This window comes from Diceros bicornis, chromosome 18 (assembly GCF_020826845.1).
Source record: "Diceros bicornis minor isolate mBicDic1 chromosome 18, mDicBic1.mat.cur, whole genome shotgun sequence".
Classification (NCBI taxonomy): Eukaryota; Metazoa; Chordata; class Mammalia; order Perissodactyla; family Rhinocerotidae; genus Diceros; species Diceros bicornis.
Genome location: NC_080757.1, coordinates 10,682,663 through 10,701,723, shown reverse-complemented (window position 1 = coordinate 10,701,723; position 19,061 = coordinate 10,682,663). Strand labels below are relative to the sequence as shown.

Sequence of the window (19,061 nt, the reverse complement as noted above, 5' to 3'; positions counted from 1 at the left end):
CTGCGTGCAGGTTATTCCTTTCTGAGCATTTGGAAGAGCCCTGGGAAGGGGGTGGAGGGTGGATTTGGGTGATCTGGGGGCTTACCCAGGCCTTGGGGGCCGCTCCCTAGCTTTGACCTCTTCCGTCCAGTGCCCAAGCATCTACCTCCCAGATCGCTCCTTCACCTGTACTATCTTGAGATCACTCAATACAAGAGAGGCAGGAAGCCTACATTCCTTTGTACTGCGATACTTATAAAGTGCCTACTATGTGCATTCTAGGCACCGTGAGGACACACTTATGAAAGAGGCAGAGTTCCTGCTCCCAAGGAGCTCCTCACTTTAACGGGAGAGGTGAGGCGCACACGAGAAACTCGCATACCAGGTAGACCTACTCGTGCTTCAAGGAGGGGGAGAAAGCTGGTGAGGACTAATTCAGAGTGGTTATCCACTTTCTGTTGGGGGCTTCGAAGGGAAGATTTCCTAGAGGCTTGAAGGATGGGGCGGTTTGGGGAGAGGGAATAGAGAGACAAATGAGAAAAGCTGATGAAGAAACACACATCTCAAAACACTATGAACTGGGGGCTGGCCCGGTGGCGCAAGCGGTTAAGTGCGCGCACTCCGCTTGGGCGGCCCAGGGTTCACGGGCCGAATCCGGGCGCGCACTGACGCACCGCTTGTCACGCCATGCCGTGGCAGCGTGGCAGCATCCCATATAAAGTAGAGGAAGATGGGCACGGATCTTAGGTCAGGGCCAATCTTCCTTGGCAAAAAAGAGGAGGATCGGCATCTGATGTTAGCTCAGGGCTGATCTTCCTCACAAAAAAACAAAAAAACACTCAGGGCTGATCTTCCTCACAAAAAAACAAAAAAACACTATGAACCGTATGATCCTAATTTTGTGTAAAAAAAAAAGTACACACACAAGCCTAGAAAGAAGGGACGGATGAGTCTATACAACATTTACTGTGGTATATGGGGGAGGTGATGGGTTTATAGCTAATTTTTATTTTCTTCTTGGGTTTTTTTTGTTTTTGTTTGAAATGAATAGGTCTTACTTTTTGCCTTGAAAAATAGCTTTATTACATATGCATACGTATATACACAATTTTATTATGAATTCATAGTACACACACACGAATCACTGGGTTTTGGTCATTGTTATACCAAAATTGGATCATATTATACACTTATGCATCTCACTTTTTTCACTCAGTTTCTTGTGTCACTACTTCACCTGGTAAAGCTCTAATTCATTTTCTAAATGGCTGCATATTTTTTCTGTTGGGTCGTTCTTCCCTTATGAATTTGTTAGAGCTCCTCGCCAATTGTAGATATAAACTGATTTCTGCACTGCAAAATTCCCCTCAATTGATTGTTTGCCTCTTGAGTTTGTGGTTTCTTTTACTGTTAAAAAGTGTTGGGTTTTCAGATAGTCAGATATGCGTAGTTGTTCTTTTGTAATTTCTAGGTTTCCAGTCACTAGAGTATGCTCATATTTTCTAGATTTTTTGGGGGGATGGGATTTTAATTTGATTACACCTCAATTCCTCTGGTTTATTTTTGTTTCTTTCTGTGTGTGGTGTAAATTAGGAGTCCAGTTTTATTTTATTTTTCCAGTTGTGTCAGCTTCATTTTATTCTTTAAAAATCCATAATGTATTCTCATTGAATTGAAATGCCAACTTTGGCCATATAATACATTTTCCTACATGCTGAGCTCTGCTTCTGGGTTCACTACTTGCTGCCCCTGGCTTGTCTACCACTCCATACACCAAGCCATTTCGATCTGATTCCAGTAGTTTTATAGTACGCTCTCTGATATCTAGCAAGGCAAGTAGGTTCCCCCACTGTTCTTTTTTTAAAACAACTGTTGGGGGCCGGCCCAGTGGTGCAAGCGGTTAAGTGCGTGTGCTCCCCTGGGGCGGCCCGGGGTTCGCTGGTTCAGATCCTGGGTGCGCACCGACGCACTGCTTGGTGAGCCATGCTGTGGCGGCATCCCATATAAAATAGAGGAAGATGGGCAGGGATGGTAGCTCAGGGCCAGTCTTCCTCAGGAAAAGAAAAAAAACACAAAAACAACTGTTGGCTATTCTTAGGTACTTATTCTTCTCTATAAATTTATGATAAATTTATCCAACTAACAAAAACAAAAAGCATCAAAAACTTGTTGGGATTCTAATTGGAATTGCATTATGTTTTTTTTTTTTTTTTGTGAGGAAGATCAGCCCTGAGCTAACATCCATGCCAATCCTCCTCTTTTTGCTGAGGAAGACCGGCCCTGAGCTAACATCTATTGCCAATCCTCCTCCTTTTTTTCCCCCCAAAACCCCAGTAGATAGTTGTACATCCTTCTAGTTGCTGTATGTGGGATGCCGCCTCAGCATGGCCTGACAAGCAGTGTGTCGGTGCACGCCCGGGATATGAACCTGGGCAGCCAGTAGCGGAGCGTGAGCACTTAACTGCTAAGCCACGGGGCTGGCCCTGCGTTATATCTTTATTTCAGGAGAATTGACCTTTTTTAAGGATATTAAATTTTCCCATCTAAGAACATGTTATCTTTCCTTTTGTTTGGAGTTTGGTTTCTGTTCTTAAATAAGGTTTTATAGGTTTCTTCATAGTTCTGTGCCATTCTTTTATTTTTTTGTGTGCCACTTTTATTAATCTTATTCCTAAATATTTTACTGTTTTTGTTATTATTATTTTTATTTATTTATTTTTTTGGTGAGGAAGATTAGCTCTGAACTAACATCTGTTGCCAATCTTCCTCTTTTTGCTTGAGGAAGGTTGTCGCTGAGCTAACATCTGTGCCAGTCTTCCTCTATTTTGTATATGGGATGCCACCACAGCGTGGCTTGATGAGCGGTATGTAGGTCGGCACCCCGGATCCGAACTCACGAACCCCAGGCTGCCAAAGCAGAGCTCGAGAACTTAGCCACTACACCACTGGGCCAGCTCTTGTTATTATTATTATATATATATATATTTTTTGTGAGGAGGATCAGCCCTGAGCTAACATCCGTGCTAATCCTCCTCTTTTTGCTGAGGAAGACCGGCTCTGAGCTAACATCTATTGCCAATCTTCCTCCTTTTTTTTTTCCCCAAAGCCCCAGTAGATAGTTGTAAGTCATAGTTGCACATCCTTCTAGTTGCTGTATGTGGGATGCGGCCTCAGCATGGCTGGAGAAGCGGTACGTCGGTGCGCGCCCGGGATCCGAACCTGGGCCACCAGTAGCGGAGCACGCGAGCTTAACCGCTAAGCCACAGGGCTGACCTGTTATTATTTTGAATGGAATACTTTTTCATTCTTTTTTCTCAGTGTTTTGCTAGAAGATAAACATATTTCTCTATCTACTATCCATCTACCTTACTAAATTCTCTTAATTCCATCAGATTGCTATTGAGTTTTTAGGTACATAATCATATAATCGAAAAGGTAAAGAGATATTTTTTTACCAGTGCTTTGTTTTCTTCTGTTTTTTTTGATCCTCTTGAATGTCCTAAAACCAATTAGTGGACATCCCTGTATAGTTCTTGATTTTTTTTTTTTTTTTTGGTGAGGAAGATCAGCCCTGAGCTAACATCTGCCAATCCTCCTCTTTTTGCCGAGGAAGACTGGCCCTGGGCTAACATCCGTGCCCATCTTCCTGCACTTTATATGGGATGCCTGCCACAGCATGGCTTGACAAGCGGTGCGTTGGTGCGCGCCTGGGATCCGAACCGGCGAACCCCGGGCCACCACAGCGTGGCACTTAACCGCTTGTGCCACCGGGCCAGCCCCTAGTTCTTGATTTTAACTGAAATTATCTTAGTGTTTAACCATTAGGATACTTATTGGTATTCCATTACTGTTTTAATTAAGATTTTTTTTTTAAGGAGTGGCTGCTGAACTTTAATCAAATTCCTTTCAGCATCTGTTGATATAATCATATTTTTCTTCCTTAATTTGTTAATGCAATGAATTACGTTGATAGATTCTCTGCTATTAAACCAACTTTGTGCTTCTGGAATAAACCCTACTTGGTTTTACTGTTCATATTCTTTTTTTTTTTTTAATTTATTACACTTTTTTGTTTTTGAGGAAGATTAGCCCTGAGCTAACATCTGTGTCCAATCTTCTTCCTTTTTTCCTTTTTTCTCCCCAAAGCCCCAGTAGATAGCTGTATGTCATAGTTGTACATCCTTCTAGTTGCTGTATGTGGGATGCCACTTCAGCATGGCTTGATGAGTGGTGTGTAGGTGCGCGCCCAGGATCCGAACTGGCGAAGCCCGGGCCATCAAAGTGGAGTGAACGAACTTAACTGCTTCACCACCGGGCTGGCCCCTGTTCATATTCTTTTGATTCATCAATGTATTCGGCTACTATTTTGAGATTTTGCATCTATGTAAATTAACTTGGCTTCTAGTTTTTTTTTTAGTATTTTTATCACGTTTTTATTTTTTTATTTATTTATTTTTTTAATTTTATTTATTTATTTTTTTTCCCCCAAAGCCCCAGTAGATAGTTGTACGTCATAGCTGCACATCCTTCTAGTTGCTGTATGTGGGACGCGGCCTCAGCATGGCGGGAGAAGCAGTGCATCTGTGCGTGCCCGGGATCCGAACCTGGGCCGCCAGCAGCAGAGCGCACGCACTTAACCGCTAAGCCACAGGGCTGGCCCACAGGTTTTTAATATTAATGAAACCACAATAATTTTACACAAATTGGAAATTTCACTCTTTTCCTAGGGCCCAGAATAGTTTACGTAACATTGGACCATTTGGTCCTTACTCTTTTATTCCTCAATCAAGCGCTTGAGCTTGTTTCTTTTTAAATGTATCTCTCTTTTTTTTTAAGCTCCTGCTTTTGGATTTGTCCTTTCAACCAAGTTTGCCTTCTCTTTCAATAATTTGTACCTGTAAGTTTTAGTATGCATGCTAGGTTTCTTTATTTTCTTTTTTTTAAATAATGAAAGCATTTATAGCTATACATTTTCCTCAGAGTACAACTTTTGCTGGGTCTCAGATTTGGGGACCTTGTGTTCCTGAAATCAGGGAGATAAGATTTTAGTACTCTAAACCTCAGTGGGGCAGGGCTTGTGTTCTTTGAGCTTGAGGGCAGGGACCATGTCTGCCACGGGACCCCAGGGCCTAGAACAGTGCTGAGCACAGAGTAAGGCAGCAGTGAATACCTGCTGACCAGATGGACAGATGAATGAACACACCAGAGGCAAGGAAGCGAGCAGTTGGGATCAGAGAGGTTAGGGACTCATTAAAAGTCACACAGCTCATAGCAGTGCTGGCTTGAAAACCCAGGCCTCATAATTCTCTGTCCAGTAATCTATCACCTCACAAAGAAGGGATTGGCAGAGCCAGAATGGATCTGCTTTCTGAAGGAGTATAGCAGAAAGGAAAACAGAGCTAGGGACACAGTCTAGGTAAATGTGAGAGTAGAGGGGTGTGCTGGATGGTGGTCAGAAAGGGAGCTTCAAGGTGACCCCGTCTACAGGAGTGAGAAGGAATTAATTTCAAGAGCTCTGGTTTGCCAAACGCCTGGTGGGTGGGGAGAGATGGTGAAGTTAAAGGTGTCTGAGAGAGGTGGTTCCGGTCTCCTGGGGAGTGTTTGGCATTCCTCAGCAAGAAAGAGAAAAAAGGTTTTGAGGTGAGGGAAGCTGGTGGCTTCACAGCCATCTGGGATCCTCAGAGCAAGCCAACGGACTCCTATGGGCACTTTAATCCTCATTGGTAGGCTGAGAGGACAGTGGCCCCAGAAGCCTCTCTGGATCTTAGAACCCTTTCCTCCATCCCCAGGGAGGAGGCAGGACAAGCCGTGTCCCCACTATCTGGCCATCCCCCTAAGCACTGGCTCAGGCAGCAGCGGGTGATGGGGAGAGCTGGCCTCCAGCCCCCCTCCCTGGGAGCCAGCAGCACTGAGGAACAGGACGGGCGGGGGGTTGCTGAGCTCCCCAACCTCAACTCTCCTCCCTACCCCAAGAAACCCTTTGAAAGGTTTTCCTGGCAGAGTTTAAAGCTTCAATTCATTCAACTCCTTGGCATGAGGCCCAGGATGAGGGGATGGTGGGAGGGCCCAGGCCCCACATCCCAGCCCTCACCTTAGCCGCCCCCACTTCCTGGGGACCCTGGCAGGCAGGCCTCCCCCTGCTCTTCCTCTTCATCCAATAACACCCACCCTGTCTCCCCTCTGGAACCCAGGTATCCCACCCCTTTCCCGAGGAGCAGATGGCCAACCCAGAGGCTCAGGCTTGCTAAATCAGACATTTAAATCCCATAATCCTTGGTGAGAGGCTGACGAGGGGGCAGCAGCCCAATCCTAGAAGCAGGGGCAGGAGAGAACCTTGTGCCAGCCCTGGCAGGAGGGGAGGAGGGACAGTTGGTTCCCAAGTTATGAATGGAGTTACCCCCTCCCTTGTTGTCATGCAGGCTGCAGACTGACCCAGTCTCTAGCTTTTGTTCTCCTCCCGGAACCCGGGCATTGGGCCCCCCAGCCCACACTCCCTGGAGACTCAGGTGGCTGCCTCCCAATAGCACCTCCTTATTTACCCCTGCCCTGTTGGCCTCAGGCACGCATCCCTCAGACATGCAGGTGGTAGCAAAATTTTATTGTAAAATAAGAAACCAATATAAAAATGGGATATAAAAAAGGGAAGAGGAGAAGGGGTGTGGGTGGCGAATGCAGATGTGCCTTGCAGAGTGCAAAAGAAATCAGCCCTGAGCATTTGGGAGAAGTAAAACAGATCTCAGTAGACAGACCAGGGATGGGGTCCTCTGTGGTGTGGGACGGGGTGAGATTTCCTCTCAGGTGTTGAGGTTCACCAAGAGGTTAGATAGGATTTGGCCTGGCCAGCAGAGAAGAAACTTGGAAATTCCCTACTTCAACTAGCTGCCCAGTCAGAGAAACTATCAATACATCCAACAGCAGGGACAGGGAGCCAGCCCCCAAGACAGCAACAAGTCCCAGACATCATGTAATAAAGGGCATTTTCAGGGCCAGACATACATTATTTCATCATCCCTCACAACAAATCCTGTGAGGTAGGTATAATTATGGGCACTTTATAAATGTGGACAACGAAGTTAGGGGAAATTCAATAACTAGCCAGCTTCCTTGGCTAGTACGGTGGAGAACTGGGCTTCCAACCCAGTGTATGCCTGGTTCTAAAATGTTCCTTACACAGAGGAACATTTCACTACCTCTCCCAAACGTTCCTCACAGTAAAAACATTAAAAGCTAAGCTAGAATGTTCTAGCACCCCCCACCTCCCCAGAAAACCACCAGTGCAGGCCGATTTCTTTACTGGAGTCCCAGGCCAAGGCAAATGGAAGAATTCCTGGGGGTTTCTGAGGCACACCTGTATCAAGCCTAAGCTCAAGCGCCTGAGTACCCAAAAATGCCGGGGAAGGGGGTGAGGATGGGGGTGTCAATCGGGGACAGGAATCAGAGGATGTCAGTCCGAGTCAGGCCCCTCTCTCTTCAATATCAGTTTTTTATGGCAGGAGGTAGACTGCCCTTTCTTAGACTTCAGGTGGCTGTCGGGGAGAGAGAAGGGGGAGGGGAAGAGATGACATCATTCAAGTGAGAGGCTCTGGTTCCCTCTTCCTGGAGGGGCTCGGAAGGGCCCGAGGCTGGAGCAAGGGGAATTTAAGTTAAAAATGTCTGCACCAACTGCAGACATGTTTACTGAGCACCCTGGGGTACGTGTGTGTGTTAATCTCTTAATCTTCCCTTATCCCATTGGACAAATGAGGAAACTGAGCCTGGGAAAGGGAGTAACAAGGCCATACAGGACTCACTAGCACTTTGCAGGGTGAGGATTTGATCCCAAACTCTGGCTTTGTTTGTCCGACACTTCCACACAGTTATCAGCCCTCTATTTGAGACCCTAGCTCTGAGCTAGGGGTTGCTGGAAATGGCAAAGAAATATCTATGCTCATCTGGCTTTGGGACCTCTCAAAGGTCCTGAAGGGGTTTGTGCACCACCCCCTGCAGGAAAATGGTTGTATGATACAACTGGAGGAAGACTAAAGAATGGGCAGGGCTGGGACCCAATGGGAGGGGATCAGTTGCCTTTTACCTTGCAGGTAGGATTAGAATGTAATCCCATCGCTTTCCAACATAGGAAAGCAGGGGAGGGAACCCAGGTCACTCACCTGGAGTGAGCCCTGCTTCCCCCTGGCTCCTTTCCAGCCTGAGCATCTTTCAGCTCCAAGGCCTCATTCAGCTCTCGGAACATCTCGAAACGTTCACGCCCACGAATCTGTGGCAGGGGAGGAGGGGGATAAAGAAGTATTAGGTAAAGTCATAGAACCATTTTCATGTTTTCTTTAACAATTTTCTTTTTGAGAGGTGGTCTTTTAAAATGTATGTCATGGTACAAGCTCGTGTTCTTAAGTTAGACACAACCAGGAGCCATTATCTTGAGGCATCACTGCCCCCTGATGGCAAATGTCCCAATTGCAGGCAAAGCAGTTAAGAAAAGAGCATTTTGAATGCTAGACTTGAAACTTAAATCTTTCAACCCAATATTATTAACTACAAGAGTTAGGGACATGAACTGAGGAAAGGATGGATAGAAAAACTGGGCCTAACCTCACATTTGCTACATGTACATCTTTCTTCCCTTATCTAATCCCACTGAGTGGGGGTAAGAGACTGCATATTTGTTTCTCCCAGAGTTGGTACCTGAAGGGTGAAATATTCCCCATCCAGTGGCTTCTTTTGCGGAGGAGAGGAGCTGGTGGGTAGTACTGGGAAATAGGCAAGGAAAGGTGAGAAGAGTGAATTCTGGGCAGAACTGCACCCTCTCCGCCTCCTCCAACTCCTCCTGTCCTGCCTGCTTACCTCGCTTAGTGCTCCCAGGGGGTCGCTCAGGGCAAGGCTCCCCCTTCTTGCGGAAATTTTCTTCCTCTGTGCGCCGATCTCTCCCAGGACAGGCACAAACACGTACCTCAAAGGTGTTCCGTCCCAGCAGATTACCACTACCAAGGTAAGAAGAGGGAAGCAGGAGGCAGTAAGGAAGGTGGGCCCTACCTCCCTGTTCTCTGGTAAACTAGCCCCCACCTACTCCCAACCACCCTCATCCTATGTGGAGCCAAGTGCCAGCTCCAGGCATACTGAGAAGCCACTGGTAAGAGAAGTCCCAAAGCCAGAGAAAAGAAAACTGGGAGGGAGCAGCAGAGGAGATTCTACAAAGGGGATGGGAGTGAGAGGGAAGGTGGGTGGTAGCACAGGAGAAGGTGGTGAGGGGCAGGGCCCAGGGGACAGACAGGCAGAGGCAAGGGAGGATTGTGCCAGTGTGAAGGCCAGCACGTGAGTCCCTACCTGGAGTCTTCCAGTGTGATGATAGTGACGATGGGCCGCCGGTTCATGCCCCCCATGCAGGAGCTGTTACACATGAAGTTGTAGTGGATGGTGGTACAGTCAGAGCCGACCTGGGAGAGAACATAGGCCCAAGGTGAGGCCATTCAGCCCTAGGGAGGCCTATAGCCTCTGTAAGTCTCAGTTTCCTCAACAGTGGAATGGGGATAACCGATCTGCTCTGCACTCCTCACAGGGTTGTAGGAAGGTTGAATAAGAAGCAAGAGAAAGCCTCCCATCTCTCTCATCTGGATGGCCACTGACAAACCCTTCCAGCACCCTCCTCCCAGAGACACCAGTTGCCAAACCAGACCTCAGGTGGCTCGTAGGGCACCACCACACTGTGTCGAAAACTGTTTGTGTCCTCCACATATTTGGCATGCAAATTTCCTTCCACCCGGATAAGATGCTGAGGAGGGGCCAGACCTGAGAGCAATCAGGGAGGAATTAGGGGCTTGAGGACTCCAGGCACCAGCCCTGCCCCGTCTGCAGCCCCTGACCACTCACCATCGTTATTGTCAGAGCAGCGCTCATGGTGGGGGCAGCGCCTCACGACCTCCGTCATGTACTCTGACTTCTTGTAGATGGCCATGGCACGGACACGGGTGCCAGTTGGGGGTGGTGAGCTGACCCAGAGTTGCACGGGGCAGGTCTTTGCCAGCTGGCAAAACAGCTTGTTGAGGGCAGGGGAGTACTGTAGGAAAAGGAGAAAGAATAAATGGAAGGTCAGGAGACAAGTGCCCAGGGGGTCAAACGAACAAACACTGTTTAAGCACTGACTGGAAGCCGTGCACTATGTGTGGACGATGGCTAGAGGTGGCAGGGTTGGGGTTTACATCCCAGAAGCTTATTTACAAAAGCCAAGGAAGGAATGAGAGTAAAGAAAAGAGCAAAGTTCCATGGTCTCATGAGAGATGCTGAGAGTATGATGGGAACGATGAAAGCCCAAGGTCAAGGGGGAAAATTCAACTTTGGGACAGAGGTCAAAGGTCACAGACCAAGAGGTAAAATGTAGAAAGACTGACAAGAAGCCAAACGCCGAAGAGGAATCCCAAAGTTCTGAACAGAAAAATCCAGAGGGATATGGCTAGACATCAAACAGTCACATGGAAGCCAGCCCCTCAGGGCCACTCACTGTGCAAGTAACAGACTTGGCTGTCCCAGAGTTCAGAAACCCTAAACGGAAGCCATAACAGCCGGGGTACGTCTTCTGGGAAGGGACAAAGGATGACAGGGGCCAGGAGGTGGCTGGTGCGGAGGCTACTGGTGCGGGAGCTGCTGGCATTCTGGTGGCTTCATCTGGATCTTCATCCAGCCAGGTCGAAACATCTGGGGACAGCAACAGTTCATCCACTGGTGGGGACAGCTCAGTGGACTGCGGATGGGAGAAACAAGAGTCAGAGGGCCAGGCTCCCAGCACCCTGCCCTGCAGCCCCTGGTCCCCCCCAACTTCTAGTCCTTACCAGAAGATTGTTTTGAGGAAGTCTGAAAGACAAGAGTGGAAAGTCAGTACTGGTTTTGTTTCCTACAGGCCTCTACTAAGGGGCTGGGGATTGGGTGAGTTGGGCGGGGGTGGGGGGCCAGCGGTTATTAGAGGCTGGGCAGTGAACACGCCCCTCCCAAGAGACCTCCACTCACAGATTCCACAAGTCTGAAAATGTCTCCTGACTCAGAGAGGGCTCGATGATGAGTTCTGACTGTGGCTCCTCCATTGCAGCTCCTTGGATGGCGGTGTGGCTGCTGTGGCGGGAAAATTGAGGATCCAACATGAGACACACTCAACCCTGGGTCACCGGCCCCAAGGCAGGAAGTCCCCCTCTGCCAACACCATCCCAAGGTCCCAGACACAGCCTGAGGATCTGCTACTGGGGTGGGACACAGAAGTCTCCTGACTTCCCGGGGAGCAGGAAGGGTTGCTCCTTCACACCTTCTCTTTTCAAATCTTTTACCACAACCCAGGCTGCTCTCGCCCTGCCCCTCACCAACCTCACCGCATACTTCCTTGCACAAAAAAGATAACCAGAGTCGGTTTCCAACCTTCTCACCACTGAATCAAGCCTTTCTAAAAGTGAACCTTACTTCTGCCCTCCTTCCTGGTCATAAGAATGAAGTAACTCTCAGCCTACTCCATCTGGGGGAAGATACTTCCCTTGACCTCCACATTTCCCACCTGATCCTCTTCATTGCAAAGCTTCCTGAAGAAGCACTGTCTTCACTCTCACTCCTGGCTCACAAATCCCTCATGACCTGGCCCCTGCCTGCCTCCTTGATCTCATCTCTTAGCTCTCTCTTCCTTCCCTGATGCTTGAGCTACACTGGCTGCCCTTCTCTGCTTTCAGACACTCCCCAGTTCATTCAACTGGTGGTTCCCTCTATTGGGAACATTGGTCCCACCATTACCACAGGGTAGGCTCCCGTCTTACTGAAACCTCACCTTGAATGTCACACTTCCTTAGGGGTTTTCCCAGACTACTCAAACAAAGACTGCCAGCCAAACTGCCCCCCTATTTTAATTCTCCCAGTCCTTACACTGTCTGATACCTTTATTGTTCATTTCATCTGTTTCCTCTAGTGGAATATAAACTTCCTCAGCTCTTTGAGACTTTTATGGAAGGGAGCTCGTGTGAACAGGGAGGGGCTCAGAAATGAAAAGCCCTAGGTTTGACATTGTACTGTTACTTAAATTTGCTGCGTGACCTCACCTATCTTGAAGGGCTAACCTTTTGGGTTTCTGAGTTTTACTCATGTTTGTGTTTTCAGTGCAAAGCCCTTAGGGGCAGCTGCTCCGGTGGCAGACAGACAAGGCTGTGTAACTTAGGGAGGTTATTTACCCTCTCTGTGCCTTAGTGTCCTTTGCTCTAAAATAGTACCCTACTTATTATGGGAAATTAAAAGAGCTGAGAGAAGTGCCTGGCACATAGTAAGAGTTCAACAACTATTTCTCTTTATATGAGTGTTCCATTTTATTTGTTCTACGTTATCATTCTTGAGTGAGAACTTTGTGATTGTGAGTGGGTGGGGCTTTTGTGGTACTGCCCCTGTTAATGCTAGTTCACCTCCTTCAGGGAACTCTGTTCAGTAAGCATGCTAGGAGGGGCTGTCCTGGGCTGGTGGGCCCCTCAGTCCCACTGGGAGGGAGACAGCCCCAGGACAGAGGAAGTCTTCCTCTCTCAGTCCTCAGTAGAAACTAAATTCTCAATGTTTTTCTAAAGAGCAGCACTTCCCATGGGTATGAGCATCAGGGGGCCATGATACTAAATTGTCAGAAGCTGAACCAGACCTTCCAAAAGGTTGGGGAGGCAGGATGGTTCCACAGGCAGCCTTGGTGGGAAGGTGATAAACTCAGCTGGGACTCTAAGGAGGGGCAGGTGGGACCACTATCATAACAATGGCTGCTGTTTATAGGCCCTAGGGGGCCCACTGCTTCCAGTGGCTTATCTCATTAATCCTCTCAAAAAGCCAGTAGGTAGGTATCATCAGATGAGGGAACTGGGGTTAAAGGAATTGTCATTTACCCAGGCTCAGAAAGCTCCCAGGGGGCAGGGCCAGGGATTTGAACTTGTGCTGTCTACAGCCACACCCAAGCTCTAAATAATGACGTTCCCCTTGGCTTCACCCAGAGTCCAGTGTGAAAATTTTTTTTTGGCTGAAAGCTATTTGATTAGGTAAAAAAAAAAAAAAAAAAAAAAAAAAAAAAAAAAAAAAAAGATTATGGAAAGAAATAAGGCAGCGTCTGGTCAAGTTGAAAACACACACACACACACACACACACACACACACACACACACACACCTTATTACTCAGCAAAACCACTTCTGGGTAGAAGCCCTAGAAAAATGGTTGCATGAGGGCAGCAGCAGGAGTCTTACACAAAAATGTTCATGTCATTGTTGTTCCTAATGGCAGGTGACAAGAAACAATATTACTATCCATCAGTAAAGAACAGCGAAATGAAACATGGTATATTCCTTCACCAGAGAAATTTACTACAGTAATTTAAGGAAATGGATTGATCTGTATAATGTGTAACCAGATATAGCTTGGAAACATGTTGGGTGAAAAATACAATTTGCAAGAAAAAAGCAAAACATAGTAATGTAAGTAGTTTATGTAAATTAAAAATATAAAACTGTTTATTGGTTATAAACATTACGTATGTAAAAGTATGAAAGACAGGCAAGAAGAATAAAAAAGTCACAAAACCTATGATAGCGATGGTCTAAGGGAGAGGGGTATTTATGCTCAGGGGACTGGAGATATAGTCAAAGGGGGTTTTAGCTCTATTAACAAAGAAAACTTAAAAAGATGGTATCATGCATACATTACTTGTGTAATTAAAATATGGACACAAATAAGACAAAATGTTGTGTTAAAATTATTTGGTGGGAATATGTATTATGTTATTCTGGTACTTCGTATTTTTCCAAAATAAAAAAATCTAAAAAAGAAAAATAAAACTTATAGAAAATTTCAAACATATAAAAAGGTAAACGGAATAACGTACCCCCTTGTACCCATCACCCAGCTTCAAGAATAATCAACATTCACGGGGCCGGCCTGGTGGCATAGTGGTTAAGTTGGTGTGCTCTGCTGCGTTGGCCCAGGGTTTGCAGGTTCGGATCTCAGGCGTGGACATACACACCGCTTATCAAGCCATGCTGTGGCAGGCGTCCCACATATAAAGTAGAGGAAGATGGGCACGGATGTTAGCCCAGGGCCAATCTTCTTCAGCAAAAAGAGGAGGACTGGTGATGGATGTTAGCTCAGGGCTAATCTTTCTCACCAAAAAAAAAGAATAATCATCAACATTCTGCCTTTATTGTTTCATCCATACCTCTAGCCACTCCAGGTTTTTGAGGTGAAACTTACATAGGTTGAAACATGCAAATCTTAATTATACCATTTTGATTACAAAATTGGACAAATTTTGATACATCCCTGTAACCCATCCCTACCAAAACAAAGATATTATTTTCCTCTGTTTTCTTCCAAAAGTTTTGTATTTTCTGTGTCGGTCTATTATCCATCTCCAATTAATTTTTGTGTATGGGGTGAGGGAGGAGTCAAAGTCCATCTTTCTGCTCCAGTTGTTTCCACGCCATTTGTTGAAAGACTTTCCTTTCCCCACTGATTCACTTTGGTGCCTTTGCAGAAAATCATTTTACTACACTTATGTGTCTTTTCCTGGACTCTGTTTATTGGCTGTTGTCCTACCGTAGCTTTATAGTAATCTTGAAGCCAGGTAGTTTAAGACCTCCAACTTTGTACTACTTTTTCATTTTGGAATCAGCCTGTCAGTTTCTACGAACAAGCCTGGTAGGATTTTGATTAGGATTGAATTAAATCATTTTAGAGAGTACTGACATCTTAACACCACTGAGTGTTCCAATCCATAAATATGGTATCTCTTTCCATTATTTAAATCTTCCTTAAATTCTCTTCTTAAAATCTTTCTTAAATTTTGTGGTTTTCAATATAGAGCTCTTGTCCATCTTTTGTTTAATTTATCTGAGTATGCCATGTTTTTGGATGCTATTGTAAACGTCATTGTTTTTAAAATTCATTTTCCCACTTCAGATTCAATGGTTGCTATTATATAAAAATACAGTTTATGGGGCCGGCTTGGTCGCGCAGCGGTTAAGTGTGCGCACTCCGCTGTGGCAAGCCGGTTTGCAGGTTCGCATCCTGAGCGCGCACTGACGCACCGCTTCTTAAGCCATGCTGTGGCGGTGTCCCATATAAAGTAGAGGAAGATGGGCAAGGATGTTAGCTCAGGGCCAGTCTTCCTCAGCAAAAAGAGGAGGACTGGCATCGGATGTTAGCTCAGGGCTAGTCTTCCTCACAAAAAATAAAAATAAAAATACAATTTATGGATATTGCCTTTGAAACCTGTGACTTTGGCTATAATCACTTATTAGTTCTGATAGTTTTAAAATGGATTTTTGATTTGAATTTTTTGCATACACAATCATACCATCTGTGAATAAAACAGTTTTATTTCTTCCTTTCCAATCATTATGTTTATTTCTTTTTCTTGCTGGCTAAGACCTCCAGTACAATGCTGAAGTGGTAAGAGTAGAATACTTTTCTAGTTCCTGATCTTAGAGGAATTCAGTCTGCCACTATTATGTAAGTTGTTAATGGTAACTTGATTAGGGTTGCCCTTTATCAAACTGAGGAGGTTTCCTTTTCCTAGTTTGCTAGCAGGTGGTTTTTTTTTTTAAATCATGAATAGGTGTTGCATATTGTCAATATTGTCTTGAATTGATCATAGGATTTTTATCCTTTAATCTGTTAATGTGGCAAATTACACTGAGTTTTGAATGTTAAATCAACATTGCAATCCAGGGATAAACTCCATTTGGTCAGGATTTATTTCTCATTTTTATATATACCAGGTTTGATGTGCTAAAATTTGCCAGATTTTTGCATATATATGCTAACATGAATATTGAGCTCAATTTTCTTTCCTTGTAATGTCCTTGTCTGGTTTTGGTATCAGGATTATGCTGGCCTCGTAAAATGAGGGGGCAATGTTACTGCCTCTATATTCTGAAAGAGTTTGTGTAACAGTGATATTATTTCTTCCTCAAATGTTTGAAGAGAAGAGCAAAGAACAAAGGAGACAGATAGAAAATAGCACTAAAATAGCAGATTTAAACTCAAACCTTATAATAATTGCATTAAATGTAAATGGACCAAGCACTCCAATTAAATTCAGTGGGGGAAAGGAAGGCTATTTCAACAAGTGGAGCTAGAACGACTGGATGGAATCCATATAAGAAACAACAGCAACAACACAAAACCTAGACCTCTGGCTCATATCATGAAAAAAAATTTTTTTAATTAATTAATTAATTATGGCTCATAGACCTAAGTATAAAACCTAAAACTATAAAGATTCTAAGAAAATATACGAGAGTATCTTCATGAACTTGGGGTTAGATTTCCTAAACAGGTTACAGCAAACACTTGAAAGAAAAAAGAATTTTCTGCTCCTCTTAAGATACTGTTAAGCAAAAAGGCAAGCAACAGGTCAGGAGAAAAGACGTGTATCTGACAAAAGATATGTGTATCCAGACTATATACTCCTACAACTCAACAATAAAAAAAAAAGCAAATAAACCAATTTAAAATATGGGGAAAAGACTTGAAGAGCCACTTCAAACATGACATAGGAATGGCCAATAAGCACAATGAAAACTGTTGAACATAATTAACAGAGAACAGCAAATTTAAACCACAAAGGCATGTAACATTAGAAAGACCGACAAACCAAAGGTGAGGAAGGTTACAGCTTGCTAGTGGGAGTGTAAAATGGTACAACCACCTTAAAAAACTTGATTTTTTTTTGGTGAGGAAGATTGGCCATGTGCTAACATCTGTGCCCATCTTCCTCTATTTTGTATGTGCGACGCCACCACAACATGGCTTGATGAGCCCTGCATATGTCTGCACCCTGGTTCCGAACCTGGGAACCCAGGGCGGCCAAAGCAGAGTGCGCCAACATAACCACTACGCCACCCGGCAGGCCCCTTGAATTTTTTTATAAAGTTAAAAAAATATATAGATCTACTCTCTGCTCTTTGACCTAGCAATTCCACTCCCAAGTATTTATCTGAGAAACATGAAAACATATGACCACAAAAAGAATTGTACAAAATGTTAATAGCAGCTTTATTCAAAATAACGGGCAACAACTCAAATGGCCATCAAAAGGAGAATGGATAAACAAGCGATGGTTTATTCATCTAATGGAATATACTAAATTTAAAAAAAAGCAAAATACTGATACACCACTAATAACATGCAATAACATGGATGAATTTCACAGACATTATGCTCAAGGAAAAAGCCTGACACAAAGGAGCACATACTGTACGATTTCATTTACAAGTTCTCCAACAGGCAAAAGAAATCAAAATAGAGGTGGGGGTCAAAGACAGACCGGACAGAAGCATGAGAAACTTTTCTGGGGTGATGAAAATGTTCTATATTTTGATAGGCGTTACACGGTGGTTAGCTGCCAAAACTCGTCTAACTGCAGTGGGTATAAATGCTACCTCAATTTAGACAAAAGATAAGCACAGAAGTACCGCGCACAGTGTCTGGTGCGTAGCAGGTGCGTGCTAAGTGGCTGCTGAATGAAACGACCGCGACCCAAGCGATGAAGATGCAGGAGAAAGGGATTCGCGTTGGATTTCGCGGAGGTTCCGCACCCTGCCATAGGAAAGAACTAGCCGGGACCGGAGAGCGATACTCAGGTCTGCGGGGCCCGCCCCTCGCCAAGACCCGCCCCTTCCGCTGTCACGACGTTCAGTCTGCGTCCGAAAGTGGAATGGCTTAGCCCAAAGCCGGAAACAAGAGAAAGTGTTTCTCCGCCACAAACGACCTGTCGTTACACTCCTTCATCATTTAATTCTCAAATGTGCCCTTTAAAAAAAAAATACCCAGGGGTTTCCCTCTGCACCCTTTAAAAAAAAAAAAACCCATCCCACGCAATGGTAGCGTCCGCCGAGGTTGCAGTCGACCAGGGTGGAGCACACCATTCAAACGGGGGAGGGACTGAGGTTTGCATCAAAACAAATATATCTTCCTTTCCCAAAGCGGTAACTAAGTACTCCAGGAAGAAAGAAAAAAGAGGTAGAGGAGGGAGTTAGCAGCCTCCCTCCGCAAGTAATAGGAATCAGTCTAAAAGACATTTTCTGTCTCTCTGCTCCCCTCTCATCGGGTGAATAGTAAGCTGCCCCCAAAAAAGAAACCGGAAATGCTCCTGCAAAGGGCAGAAATGTAAATGTAGAGCCAAACAATAACAGGGCTCTCGGGCCTCTGAGACCGGGATAGTCCTCCCTGGTTTCGCGGGCAAATCTCTCGTTTAGCACTTCCCACTTGCACGACTGACAGGCTTTAACTGGATTTTCTCCATCTAGCGGAGCCGAGGACCGGTTGCAGAGACCATTCCAGGAAGGACAAAGGTCCGGAAGTTACGGGACCTTAGCAGCTTGGGCTTCCCAGATCACCCCGAATAATCATTTCGGAATGAAGCCCGAGGTTCCACCAGCATGCCATGGGCTCTAAAATCTCGAACCATGAATTCCCAAAGTTCCGAGATCCGAAAGTCTGAGACCCTCATGCTCTGTGCGTCTTATTTCAGGATTCCCCACACCCGGCACTGGGATGGAGGGGGGGTGGGGAAGAATCCCGTAGGCCGGCTCAAGTTTCCCCCAAAGTCCCACTCCCCGCCCAGGTGTTCAGCTTTGATTTCAACTGACAATTGAATTCCTAATATCCCCATCATCTACACCCAGGCCTCCCAACATTGCATTCCTATGTTGGTGCCGCCAAACTTCCATCCCCCCAAAATCGCTAAGTCCCCAGTGCCCCACCCCCAACCCCCACGATTCTCCCGAGCTGAAAATACACGGAGCCGAGAGCCCGTGACTCAGAGAGGACTCATCAGGCTCAGTCACGAGCTTACCCGAACCTCACGGGAGCGTGTCACCGTCCTGGAAAGCACGCCCCGAGGCCGGACGCCAGGTGACTCCGGAGCCTGGCGGCTACCTGCACCCAGGATGGTGGCTCTGGACTTTTGAGAAGCTCAAAACTTTTAGCGCCAGTCGGAGCACATGGGAGGGGAAAATCCCAATCCCAGCAAGCCCCGCGAGGCTTCTGGCACAAAGCTGGACAGTCGCCATGACAAGTAAGGGCAAGCAATTCGCCTTCGGGCG

General features: G+C 45.8%; 1 protein-coding gene across 2 annotated transcripts; it reads right to left on the bottom strand.

Moving 5' to 3' along the window:
* Positions 1 to 6,556: 6,556 nt before the first annotated feature.
* TP53 (tumor protein p53) lies at positions 6,557 to 18,934 on the bottom strand. Of its 2 annotated transcripts, none has more exons than XM_058559812.1 (11): positions 18,812 to 18,934; positions 10,972 to 11,070; positions 10,797 to 10,818; positions 10,469 to 10,708; positions 9,841 to 10,027; positions 9,647 to 9,759; positions 9,298 to 9,407; positions 8,818 to 8,954; positions 8,659 to 8,723; positions 8,127 to 8,233; positions 6,557 to 7,505 (listed from the first exon to the last, which is right to left on the bottom strand). In XM_058559812.1, exons 2-11 carry the CDS (start codon positions 11,043 to 11,045, stop codon positions 7,424 to 7,426), a joined length of 1,137 nt encoding a protein of 378 aa, XP_058415795.1. In that variant the 5' UTR covers positions 11,046 to 11,070; positions 18,812 to 18,934; the 3' UTR covers positions 6,557 to 7,423. The 2 variants fall into 2 exon arrangements, with proteins under 2 accessions (XP_058415795.1, XP_058415794.1); XM_058559811.1 differs by having other exon boundaries at positions 10,972 to 11,073; positions 18,812 to 18,933.
* Positions 18,935 to 19,061: the final 127 nt, after the last annotated feature.